We start from the raw sequence: 12,756 nt of genomic DNA, 5'->3' as shown, positions 1-12,756 counted from the left end.
AAAGAGAAAATTATAACCGTGATCAGGCCTTCTGAGACTGATGCATACAGGAAGAGTAGCTGGAATCTAGTGTTGTATGATTTGAATTATGGCAACATTTGCCATGCTTTTTGGAATTGAGAGTCCAGGCATGCCTCCCCCATGGGCTCCTCTTGGCCATCCTGCCCCCCTCAGCCCTCTGTTAGGAGAAACTCCTTCAGCTCCTAGGTATGGAATAGTGGTTGTTTGGTTGGGTTTTCTGTTGAGGGAAAATCCAAATTCATGATCCAAAAGATTCCCAATAGCTTTAGACAACATGCTGTTGAGATGAGCTGGCCCCATGAACTGCTAATGATTATAATTCCATGAATTCTCACAGTAGGACTGTAAGGCTAGATGCACAGTCTAGTGTTGAGAGCTGTGACCTAAACAGGTTGACTCTAAAGGCAACAGAAAATGAAGCATATATCAATGGCATGCTCTTTGCCTGGAAGAGTCAGTTTGACAACTGAGTCTTAGGGAGGTGACTGTCTTCTGGGAAGTGTTGATTTTGTTTTGTTCTCAGAGTTATCATTCCCTGGGGTTAAGCATGCTAGTGAAATTGTTTTCTCTTAGTTAGAGGCATGATTAAAGAGGGAGAGTTGGGGTCCGAGGCTCACGACAACCCATGCATGTGTGTAGTGAAGTGCAGACGAGATTAGATGAGAAGGGAAGAATCCATACTGGAGTGAAATTTAAAGGCCGCCAAATTAGGAAATGTTTTAACACTGGTAAAGAGAGAAAATACAGGAGGATGGGAGGGGGTTAGAGAGGTTAGAGATACAGCAGAATAAGAAAAATAAGATACTGGTTGAAAAAATGCAAATGAGTACCTGAAGAGAAAGGAGACTGCAAATACAGATGCTGCCCCTGCCGTGAAGCTCTGAGACTGAGTCAAGACAACGTGGCTGGCAGAGGTCCAGGTGTACAGGGGGTGCTAAGCAAACACCAGTGACCTGAAGTAGGGGTAGGCAGTTGCCACAGACACCTCCGGACCTTGCTATAATCTGCTTGGGCAAGAAAGGCCCCATCTATGCAGCCAGCCAAAGCCAAGGAGGGGAAAAATGACTTTGGAGACAGACCACCTCTTCAGCTCTAGAAAGCCAAGGCTTTGTAAGAGAAGAGATCACCAGGGCTTAGGGAAGCAGCAACACAGTGGGCCTCCGCCTGGTGAAAAACAAACAAAAGCACATGGTCTGACAGCGGCCATGCTGTCTATTTTTCTGCACCCAGATGTCTGAGACATGGTTATTCTGCTATTGTGAAGCTGTGCTATGCTATCAGAACTCACTCTCCCATGATCCTGATCTGAGTCTTGACATAAAGAAAGATGCAATCATACTGGTATAAAATATCTATCAAATGTATAAACTTGATCCAATATGAGAAAAAAATACACCCCTAGAATGAGGGACACTCTGGCAGCCTGTGTCCTTCAAACAATTATCAGTGTCATGCAAAGACTGAGAGATCTCCTCATATTAAAGAATTTAAGAAGATATGACAACTATATGCAGTGCATGATATCAGATTGGAAAAACTGAATTTGCTGTAAGTAAATGTTGGAAAATAGATGAAATTAAGCATAGGCTCTATGTGAGATAATAGCAATGCAATGTAAAATATTACAATGTGAAACATTTTTAATTTGCCCATGACACTATAGGATTGTCCTCAGGAAATAGTAACAAGTGCATTTTAGGGGCAAAGTTTGTATCTTCTCCTATCCCAAGTAAGTTTGGTTTTAAACAGGACAATAAGAGTAAACAATGTAATGCTTCTAGAGGCTTCTAGAGCGTGTAGTGAGTGAGTGTTTTGATGTCTCTTCCAAGAAAGCAATTCTGATTGTAGTTGGATTGTCACTGAAGTAGGAAAAGACCGCATGTGTGTGAGGCCCAAGACATTTTGGGGAATAGCTTTGGTTTTCAGTGCCCAGCTGCATTTCCTGCTGCTACCTCTTTCTCTAGGAAGTCGTGTGGCAGTGTATTGCCTGCCTCTTGCACCTATCTGGAGATCTGCTGTGGCTCAGACTCTAGGGGGAGTTCTGATACTCCTGGGTACTGTCCATCGGTGTCAATCACTGGTTCTTGGGTAAAACTGAGCTGCTTCATCTATCTGCCTTTGTTCTTTCTTGAAGCTCCTTTACAGCAGAGCTCTTCTTGAGTCCCAACTTTTGTGAATCCCCTTGGTTCAGTAAAGACCTCAGTAAAGCACCCACGAGGCCAGACCACCCAGTCACATAGGTGTCCCAGGCACTTCCAAATTTAAAAAGAAGGAAGGAACTGCCACTTGAGCCTTTTACTGTAGGGCCACAATAGTGCGAGCCAAATGAAGGGAAGTTCTCTTTATCAAGAGAACTATGGGAAATCGTTATGCCAATGGAAATCGGAAAAGGAAAATGTCTCTTAGCCATCCCAAGGGCCTCAGTTCACATTCACGAGCATCAAGGATGGATCTGTTAACATGGTTTTCCTACCAGTCAGCTAAATCTAAGTATTAAATGCAAAGTATGCATTTCAGGAACATTATGTGGATTTGTGGTGGTGCCTGGAGCACTCGGGGCCTATAAAAATGCAGAATGAATTACAAGGAAATATAAATACGGCATTCTCATCAGTGACAGTTATCACGGTGTCACAGTGGAGAAGGACATTGGTGATTTCCTTGTCAATGAGCGTGTTCACTGTAGCTGTGGAAAAGTGCACGACTAAGCAGAAATAGGAGTGAGTAAAGCAAGGCCTGATTCAAATGTCCACATCTTGAGAGCCTCACAGTTCAGCTCAAAGGAGGATGTGCACACTTGGGCTTGCAGCTAAGCAAGCCTGCCACTCACCACCAGGAGATCTGCTGATCTACACAGTGATGAGGAGGTTTTGTCAAAGGACAGCCTCTGAGGGCCCCTACTGCCCCCGTGTGCATTCAGGGAATGGCAGGGGCTGCCTGGTAACATGAACACTCTTGTTCCTAGGTACTCATTTTCTGTGCCTCCTTACCCAAAGGCCGTCCCAGGCATGATAATCCCTATCAGACATTTCTACCTACACCTCTACCCTTCATTCTAAAGCATCATTCAGATAAATTATGACTTTAGAGCATATAGGGTTTTAACAACCTTTTCCATTTTTTACCCAGATAAAGATTTAGAAATTTGGTTATGCATTTCACAGGCAATGATTGGTAGATTTCTGGACTGTTCTGGGCACTGGGTAAGCAAGTTCTCTGTATCCATCCATGTATCCAAAGCTTTGGGGCAGGTATCTATAGCCAGAGATCTAAAACTAATTTATCCTTGAAAGGCCTGTGGTCTGTGCTACCTTGCTAGCTTTGTAAAACATTGCATTAAGACAATCTATAAACAAGCCTAACTGTTTTGCATGAATGACAAGCAAAGGCTAGTCTTATAATTTGTTATTGGTATTTCTGATATTTATAAAAATATTATGTATATGTCATTTTGTATTTTTGGAAGTATTCATTTGGTAAAGATGTTTGAAAGTGGGATTGTTGCCCGGTGCAGTAGCTCATATCTGCAATCCTAGCTACTCAGGAGGCTAAGATCTGAGGATTGTGGTTCAAAGTCAGCCCAGGGACTAAAAAGTCAGTGAGACTCTTATCTCCAATTAACCACCAGAAAACTGGAAGTGGCACCGTGGTTCAAGCAGTAGGGCAGTAGCCTTGAGCTGAAATGCTCAGGGAAAATGCCTAGAGTTCAAGTCCCATGACCGAAAAAAAAAACCAACAGTGAATTTGTTGTTCAAATGGCAAAATGTATCTAATTTTAGATAGTTAATCAAATCACTAAATCCAGTATACATTTATGTTGTTTCTCTCTTTTAGAAAGAAGCCAGCAAAATATACAATTGTGAAAATTTACAACTCTATGAAATTCCTGGCACTCTACCAAATTCAACAGAAATTTTGGAATTCGGTTTTAATTTCTTGCCTACAATTCAAAATACAACCTTCAGTCGACTCATTTATCTTACATTTTTGGATTTAACCAGGTATTTATCTGAGTGCTTCATGTCTTCTTGGTTTATTGCTTAAGTAAAAACACAATATGTGTTCAAATCATTTCTAAGAACTTTGGGGATGCATAGAAGAAAAAATTTCACCCAGGTCAAATATAATTTGAATAAACACCAATCAAGAACCAGAAGAGAGAAAAGTACATTGTTCTTAAATGAGTTGCATTAGCAGTTGCTGTTTAAGAAGTTTCAAGGAAAACTAATAATAATGAAAATAAACCTTGTACTAAACCAGTTATCACAGTATTCTACATTTGAGCATAGGTGACAATCCTAGAGTAATGACAAATTTTGAGAAAAATTTGCAGAAGTCTGGTGGTTTATGTCTGCAGTCTTAGCTACTCAAGAGGCTGAGTTCTAAGGATCAAGGTTCAAAGCCAGCCTGGGCAGGAAAGTCCTTGAGACTTTAATCATCAATTAACCAATGTAAGGCCAGAAACGGAGATGTGTCTCAAGTGGTAAAGCATCAAGTGAGAGAGTGAGACCCTACTTTTAAGTCTCAGTACTGTAGTGTGCACACGCGGGCAAGCACACACACACACACACACACACACACACAATTTAGAAGAGAAACACACACTATTAACATTTCCCCCCATGGATTGGCTAATGAGTTCCATTACTTGGTTTAAGGGTTAGAATTAGGATTCCTAATGCTGAATCAGTGTTTGAAAACCAGTATAAGAAAGTGAGGCTCGGGGCCGGGAGTTTGGCCTAGTGGTTAAAGTGCTTGCCTAGCATGCATGAAGACCCGGGTACGATTCCTTGGTACCACATACATAGAAAAAAGCCAGAAGTGGTGCTGAGGCTCAAGGGGTAGAGCTCTAGCCTTGAGAAAGTCCAAGGACAGTGCTCAGACCCTGAGCTCAAGCCCAGGACTGGCAAAAAAAAAAAAAAGAAAGTGAGGCACAAAAACCTCAGGGATATGCAATGTGTGTGTGTGTGTGTGTGTGTGTGTGTACATGTGTGTGTGTGCAAGAGGTGCAGGGACCTATGTGCTTGTGATAGCTGCAGCAGTGCCCTCCACTTTGTGCCTTCTATATAAGCTACTACAATAGAAAAATGAGCAGTATAATGCTTAATATTTATAATCACCACTGGATGATGCCTGAGGTGAATACTGCTACCTATTTGGTGTGCGTGTGTGTATGTATTTACGTGTGCATGTAATAATCCATTGTTGAATCATTACCAGGATCAGGTTCTCCAGAATCCTGTTGTTCTGTAGGACAGTGGAACATTTTCATGTATGTCATGTGGTGGACAATAGTTCTGTAGAGTAGCAACATTTTTATATTTCACACATGGAAAAGGTGGATGCAGCATGGTAGGAAAATGTGGACATAGCATGCATAATATTCTAAGCACAATTCCAAATGTACAGACTCCCTCAAAAGTAAAGGTTGCAGCTTTCCCAAGATGGCACAGCATATTGCATACCATGCATAGTCTAGGATGCATAATATGAATATTGTATGCTACTTAAAATAGCAGTAGCTTGATTTTGCAATCAGCAAAACCATGAATGGTTCCTTACAGTATAAATGCCATTCTTTGTTTTTTCCTGCATAAAGGTGCTGGAAATTCAGAATCAATTCTGAATCAGTATTTAGAATGGAGGCTATCATAATTTCATTAACAGGCCACTTGTGGATCTGAAAGAAAGTTTGTTTGATTTTTCAGTCCTGAGGTATATTATTTAATAGTTTGTAAATGGTGGATTTGTCAATGCATGTCACTACAACAGTGCCTTTTCTTTTCCTCTAATCATGATTACATATGATTGTTTGTTTTGAGGTGTCAGATTAACTGGATACATGAAGACACTTTTAAAAGCCTTCGTCACCTGAGCACACTTGTGTTAACTGGAAATCCCCTGCTATTTATGGCTGACACGTCACTTGATGGGCCCGAGTCACTGAAACATCTGTTCTTAATCCAAACAGGAATATCCAGTCTTGAGTTTATTCCAGGGCACAATCTGAAAGACTTGGAAAGTTTGCACCTTGGGAGTAACTATATCACTTCCATTAAGCTCCCTGAACACTTCCCAACAAGGAATCTGAAAGTACTGGATTTTCAGAATAATGCCATCTACTACCTCTCTAGAAAAGATATCAATTCTCTGAAGCCATTCACTAATCTAAGCCTTAACTTTAAAGGCAATGACATTAAAGGTATTGAGCCTGGAGCTTTTGAGTCAACCATCTTCCAGAGTTTGAACTTCGGAGGGACTCGCAACTTGTCTGTGATATTCCGTGGTCTGCAGAACTCTACTATTCAATCTCTGTGGCTAGGAACATTTGAGGACACAGACCATGAAGCCATTACTATAGATATGCTCAAAGGTCTCTGTGAAATATCAGTTGAGAGCATCTACCTACAGAAACACCATTTCTTTGACCTCTCCTCTGCCATGTTTCAATGTTTTACCCGCCTGCAGGAACTGGATCTGACGGCCACTCACTTGAAAGAATTACCCGCTGGGATCGAGGGTATGAATGTGCTTAAAAAATTAGTTCTCAGTGGAAACAATTTTGACCAATTATGTTATATCAATGCTGCCAATTTTCCTTCCCTCACCCACCTGTCCATTAAAGGCAATAAGGAGAAACTTCACTTGGGGACTGGCTGTTTAGAAAAATTAGAAAATCTTCAGAAACTGGACTTAAGCCATAATTCTATAGATGCCTCTGACTGTTGCAACCTACAACTTAAAAACCTATCTCGCCTGCAAAGTCTCAACCTGAGTTTCAATGAGCCCCTAAGTCTCCAGAATGAGGCATTCCAAGCATGTCCTCACCTGGAATTCTTGGATTTGTCCTTTACCCACCTAAGTGCTAATGCTCCACAAAGTGCTTTCCAAGGCCTCCATCTCCTGAAGGTCCTCAATCTCTCTCACTGCCTTCTTGACACCAATAATCAGCATCTTCTCACTGGCCTGCCAAATCTCCAACATCTAAACTTACAGGGAAATCACTTTCCAGATGGACGTATCTCAATGATCAACCCTCTTCAGACAGTGACAAGCCTGGAGACTCTGGTTTTATCCTATTGTGATCTCTCCTCCATACATCAGCAAGCCTTCAAGGGTCTTGGAAAGATCTATCATGTCGATCTAAGCCATAACAGCCTGACAGCTAATAGCATTGATTCTCTCAGTCATCTTGAGGGTCTGCACCTCAATCTGGCCACCAATAACATCCAAATTATTCCACCCCATCTTCTTCCCATCTTGTCCCAGCAGAATACTATTAATTTAAGTGACAATCCCCTAGACTGCACTTGCTCAAATTTTTATTTTTTAACATGGTACCAAAAAAACATGCACAAAATTGAGGACTCAGAGAAGACCCTGTGTGCAAATCCTCCATCACTAAGAGGGGTTAAACCAGCTGATGTCGTGCTGAGCTGTGGGATTACAGCTGTGGGCATTTTCTTTCTCATAGTATTTTTACTCCTGTTTGCCATTGTACTCATTTTTGCAATTAAGTTCCTTCTCAGGTGGAAGTATCAACATCTTTAGTGCTGAAACTTTCCAGAGATGGAAGATACATGTATTGAGCAAACTTGCCCTACATGAAAAAACTATTGTCTGTTCATCACCACAACCATGGAGTAACTGTCATCCATTGGTGACCAGTCTTCAGATTGGGTCTTGGTGCTGGGTTAGAACCCACTGATGTTTTTCTGAGCTTCTTTACCCTGTGAGTTCGGCATAGAGAGGAAATGAGGGCCAGGGGGCCAGATGCTGTGTGAAGACAGAGTGCCCTTTCCTCATGTGGAAGTGGGTAGAAGATGAAGGAGGAAGAATTCATCCAGAAGTCATCTGCTCTCCACACACTGAACACCCTAAAACCTCTCTCACCTTGCCCCAAAAGGACATCATCAAACCCCCCACCCCAACTTGAAAGCACTGAGGCCATGTGGTCCCCCATGCCCCAAGGCTCAGGCATTGTGCTCAAGAATGAACTCTCAGAAATGTAACCATTTGGGAAATATTCTAGGACAAAGGCACAATGCTTATTTCAAATGAAAATAAGATAAATGCAATGAATTTTAAAGACTAAGCAATAGATGTTCTTCTCAAATAGACTCCATTGGTCTTCTTAATTCTTACGTTCCAAGTTTCTATAATATCTAAAGATACAAATAAGTATGAAAATAAAAAATCCTCCTTTATCACCAAAGTCTAAGAGTTCATTTGCTTCTCTCACTTTGCAACCAGACAGGGAGGCTCCCTTAAGTCTATCTGGTGTTCTGGGTTTTATGTTTCAAGCCCAGTTTTACAGGTGAGCTGAGATCTAAAGCACTGGTTTCATTTAGTGTCTGGTTCTTAGAAGCCTTTCTCCCGTAGGAGCAGGGGATCAATGGGTAGTTTGATTCCCAGGCTATCCCTCACAAGCCTATTCACCTGGGAGAATATTTAAGACAGGCCTTGCTCAGTGGAGCCTCATGGACAGAGCCATCTCTCTGCACAAGCTGTTGAGAACATGATGGGAGGTTTAGTGAGAGGAAGTTTCTGTGGAGCCTGGGATTGTCAATGAAGTTATACCCATGACAGGCAGGAAGAAGAGCCATAGACAAAGAGGACAATCTGTGTAAAGGACAGTGTCACAATTTAGGCCTTCTCAAGTCTCAATGCTTCTCACTGATGTAGGCCTCCATCCCCTCAAGTCTGGATTGTTGGACATTCTTGCTGAGAGTTTGACCATTGTATCTGTCGTCTCCATCCTCCTCATCAGAATAACCACAGAGCAGCAATATTCAGAGACATTTTATATCTACTGAACACATACAGACTTCATATCATTCCCTAAACAATACAGTATGACACTTGTTTACATAGCATTTATATAGTATGGGGTAAAGCAAGCTAGATATTAAAGTGTATGGGAGGAGGATGAAGGTTATACACAAATACCATAGCAGTTTTGTCATCGCAGGACTTGAGTATCTGTGGGAAGGTATAATGCCGTCTAATGGATCACCCCCTCACCCCATTGGAACCCCCAAATCATCTGTATAAGATCTTGATCAAGGGGCCGGGAGTTTGGCCTAGTGGTTAAGGTGCTAGCCTAGCATGCACGAAGACCCAGGTTCGATTCCTTGGTACCACATACATACCAAAAAAAAAAAAAAAAAGCCGAAAGTGGTGCTGAGGCTCAAGTGGTAGAGCTCTGGCCTTGAGAAAGTCCAAGGGGAAAAAAAAAATCTTGATCAAATTCTGCAGCCAATTTTAGGTTAGAGATATCAACTTAATCCTTAAGATCAACCTCTGAATATCCATTATCAATGTTAAAATTCCATCAGAAGAATCCCCACCCCCAAACATACACATACATACAAAGCGTGTGCACACATACACAAATCCTATCAGAATTCGCCAGCTCGTAAGTTGAAGGATTGACAGTGGGCACAATAAGAGTAGCCATGTGGGAACCATCCTTCTCCCTTCTTTTTCACCCTGAGGAAAAGCCAGAAATGTGGGGTGACCACAGTGAGGGAACTTTCAAGACTTCCGGAATCTCTAAAGGACTACTTTCCTTGCAGCCCTAAAGTTTTCAGGCTTTCTCCTCTGTCGGGAGCTCTTCCCTGATCTCACAAATCCAAACAAAAGGATTCCACACCCACGGGAAATCTCTAGTAACTTTATTGACTTCATTGTCTTCATCAGCGGGTGGCGTTGCTTCCCTTGCCTGGTTTAATTCGCCATTCTTGTCCTCTGTCTTCCTCAAATTTAAACGCTATGAGAGAGCATTTGCCCAGTGGTGTCCTAGAACATGCTCAAGACACAGTAAGGACTCAATATATCTTCATTTATTCATTCATTTTAATTGCTATTGTAAAGTTGATATACAAAAGGGTCCCAGTTACTTAAGTCAGGTAAAGAATGCAGTTCTTTTTGGGCAATGTCACCTCTTCCTTCCCTTGCTCTCTCCCAGTTTTCCCTCCCATCCTTCCGCACAAGTCGTATAGTTCCTTTTCAACTCACTGTCTAGTGAGTGCTCCTGCTGCATCTGTTCACACGGCAATGTATTTTTGAACATTGCTGACAGGTTGCCTGGCCTCTGTTCCCTGATCACTTACTGGAATCTAATTCTGCCCTAGGCCCACAACTACTGCTCACAGCTTCAGTCAATATCTCCAGTGTTTCCTGGGCATCCCATGTGTTTCTCCTCAGAATTACTCAGAGCAATGTTTAAACACTGTATTCCTCACTGGCTCTGGAAGTTCACGTAATCCCAGAACTGGGGAGGTAGAGATAGTAGGATGGCTTAAGGTCAACCTAGTCTACCTAATAAGGCCCTGACTTAAACAACAGCAGCAAGTACAACAAAACATAATAAAAACAAATAACCCCCTTAAATCTAAACAAATACACAAAATGAAGCCAGATTGAATTCTTTGTCTTATTGCCAGATAATAAGGATTCTTGTGAGCTAGGCTGGCCCTAGATTTATAATTAAATTATTGATTGCATGTACAAATTCTTCCTTATTCTAAATGGTAGGCATGTCTCTTCTTTTCTTGCATCTCAGAATGGAGTTGGAATCCCACCAGAGGAAGGCAGTCTTAGGTAACACCAACCCACTGGATTTCCTGTGGATTCTGTTGAATGTCACATCTTTCCTGCCTTTGGGGACTTAAATTGCTCATCTACCACCCACAGCCACACTAGTTTCAATACTATTTGATATAGAACTTGGACAACCAGACTGTTCTGCAAAAGAAAAGAAAAAGAAAAAACTTCTCTGTGCAGATTGCATTACACTAAAGGCCACAAGGTCCCCAGCCATGGAGAGACCTAACTGCCCTTTAGCTTTTATTTGTCAGGCACCCTCCTCTTCCATGTAATGTGACTTGCTGCTTCATAACCATGCCTTGATCTAAGGCTCTGTGACAGCTCCTCTGTTTTAAGCAACAATAAATTCACCCCACAAAGTAAGAAAGGGAGTTTGTTGATGGCGGCTGTCAGTTTTATTGCTTTATCTGGTTACTAGGATAGAATCTGTAGACATGGTGTGTTTATTGGCTTTATGTATCGCATGTTGTTGCTGCTTTGACAAGCTACTCCTATAAAAATGTGTTATTATTGCATGATGTAGCTCAGTGAGCTGACCCTGCATTTCAAAGTGTACTGAAGCAAATAGCATCAAAGTCTATAAAAGCTGACTGGCCTCCATCACAGAGCATCTCTGCGTGAGCTGCAAGTCTTACAATCTGGAGAAGAATGATACCTTCCCCTGAGCCTGCAGCCTCTGCTATTAACAGCACAGCATGGCTACAAACATAGGCATTAGCAGAAAAATTCCAAGACAGGACAATGCTCAACCATTCTTCCCTGTCTGATTTTCTGATATGTACCAACTACAATTTTAAAGTTTACAAGCATAAGAATCCACAAGGCTTTTAGTGTTTACATATATGAGAGTTAATTCGAAGAGAAGTAAATGGCAGCAGTTTTTAATCTGCTCGCAACGCTGAAAATAAACTTGAATTCCAGCAAGTAATAGTACTCACTGACAGTCAACTAAGTGATATGTTAAGGGTTTATTATATTTGAGATAATGCATGCTCTATCACATTTAGAATTAACCTGAGGTCTAGGGAACTGACCAGCTAGGCTGGCTTCCGAATCTATTCAGTGTCAGAAAAACCTAACAGATGCAGTATCCCACTCAGGTTTCCGAATACCATAAGACTAAGATCAATCCTAGAGTCTTGACCAAATGATTTTATGTAAAATTCTCTGCTCATCTTAATCGACCAATGATGGAAGCACATTAGGCTCTGTGAGTCAAATGAATGGGAGAATCTGTCAGCAATGAATAGAATGAAAACATGAAGAAGCCCTCAAGTCTGCATGATGCAGCCTAGAAGGCAATTTATTAGATGCTTCTGCTACCAGGCTGCTACACTCTTCTCCCACCTAGGATCTACTCCCACTCCAGGCAAGCTGTTTATCATTTGGAATCATGGATTCAGTCTGTGAGGCCTTAAAAAGAATTAGTCAATGGATTATACTTCAAAGCTGTGGTTGATCAGAAAAGTTAAGCAGTGAAGGTCATTCGAGTCCCGCCAATCTTCTTCGTCATCTGTAGCCAATGTTCTTTGACTATTTAAGAGGTGGCGCTAGATCCTACCAAGGTGAAGTAGAGGCCAACTGGCTTCCAGGGTGTCCCTTTTGTCCTCCTCCTTTTCTCTGCAAGCTGACTCGTGCATTTTCTGTATTGCTTTGAATCCCCCTTTCTCTTTCTCTCCATCTTAGAAACAACTTACATATACGACACTACATACATCATTAAATAAATTAGAGACTGTTCTGACTGTACTGAGGAACAACACATACTACAAACATATCTACAACCAGAGAAATACATGTTAAAATAAAACAAACTTTCCACCCACTGAACTAGCAAAGAGGGAAAGTAATACCGCAAGCAGTGGGAATGCGCGGTTCTAGGAGCTGCATGCTTCGCTCAGGGGGATGTTGACGGGGGCAGCCCCTTCCAGGACTGACTGGTGACAAATAATCAAATAATACAAAATTTACAAATTCTATGGTAGGGTAGTGTCCCATGAAAGTGCCATATGTCAGCAAAGACATTCATCCAGGTTTTCTGCAGGAGAACATTTTTGGCAGTTTGAGTGTTCACTGGGAAAGCAGACAGGCACATTTTATAATACAGGAGATTAGGAAGAAACT

General features: G+C 41.7%; 1 protein-coding gene across 1 annotated transcript; it reads left to right on the top strand.

The window, feature by feature from the left end:
- Positions 1–2,808: 2,808 nt before the first annotated feature.
- Positions 2,809–8,185, top strand: Cd180 (CD180 molecule). Its single transcript, XM_090331053.1, has 3 exons — positions 2,809–2,961; positions 3,856–4,022; positions 5,844–8,185. Exons 1-3 carry the CDS (start codon positions 2,809–2,811, stop codon positions 7,570–7,572), a joined length of 2,049 nt encoding a protein of 682 aa, XP_090187179.1. The 3' UTR covers positions 7,573–8,185.
- The last annotated feature ends 4,571 nt before the right edge of the window (positions 8,186–12,756 follow it).

The sequence above is a fragment of the Megascapheus bottae genome, chromosome 4 (genome assembly GCF_031878675.1).
Source record: "Megascapheus bottae isolate mThoBot1 chromosome 4, mThoBot2.hap1, whole genome shotgun sequence".
NCBI lineage: Eukaryota > Metazoa > Chordata > Mammalia > Rodentia > Geomyidae > Megascapheus > Megascapheus bottae.
Note: the sequence above shows the minus strand (reverse complement) of the source record. Positions and strands in the feature narration are given on the sequence as shown.